Source organism: Trypanosoma equiperdum (assembly GCF_001457755.1).
Source record: "Trypanosoma equiperdum strain OVI genome assembly, contig: ctg_1203, whole genome shotgun sequence".
Lineage (NCBI taxonomy): Eukaryota > Euglenozoa > Kinetoplastea > Trypanosomatida > Trypanosomatidae > Trypanosoma > Trypanosoma equiperdum.
Window position 1 is genome coordinate 4,367 of NW_027123176.1, and position 657 is coordinate 5,023.

The window sequence follows — 657 nt, forward strand, 5'->3', positions numbered from 1 at the left end:
GTGGAAGACACAATCTCTACACAGCCACAGCAAACAGACAATGCCAACCCCGTTTCCGAAAAACAGATATGCAAACCGCAAAACAAAACCGCCACCGATTGCCCAAGTGAACACTGCGATTATGACAATAAATAAACAGATGGTAACAAATGCAAACCTAAACCAGGATCAGGAACCACAGCAGCAGGAACAGGAGAGGCATCAAAAGGGGGAGCAACTACAACTGGGTGTGCAGCGCATTTCAATGATCAAACCGCTTGTGAGAAAATGAATGAAGGGAAATAGAAACCTGTTTGTGCGTGGAAAAAAGGTGGCGAAGGCGAAAAGGATAAAGACGAGCTTAGGTGCCGAAATAGTAGTTTTCTAGTAAACAAAAAATGTGCCCTGATGGTTTCTGCTTTTGAGAGTTTGTTGGTATTTTGAGAGAATTCAATTTATTTTAACACACTTTGTTGAAAATATAAATATTATATTTTTAATTAAAAAATCTGTGTAAAAGTGGTCTATGCGTGCCGGAAAATTTGGTGTTGAGGTGTGAAAAATGATTGTTATTACAAAAATTTTATAATTATGTTTAACTTATTTGCTTTATAGATATTAGTTAGGATTATAATAGTAATAAAACAATGATAATAATAATAATGATAGAAGAGTGTT

The 657-nt window shown here is 35.6% G+C and overlaps 1 protein-coding gene across 1 annotated transcript in view; it reads left to right on the plus strand.

Moving 5' to 3' along the window:
• TEOVI_000533000 (Trypanosomal VSG domain containing protein, putative) overlaps window positions 1–271 on the plus strand; it is a gene marked incomplete at both ends in the record, with an annotated part of 1,476 nt that extends 1,205 nt beyond the window's left edge. Inside the window, one exon of the mRNA XM_067220697.1 lies at window positions 3–271. Within this exon, the coding sequence (XP_067076798.1) occupies window positions 3–271 (269 nt within the window). The remainder of the gene's footprint in view (window positions 1–2) is intronic.
• Window positions 272–657: the final 386 nt, after the last annotated feature.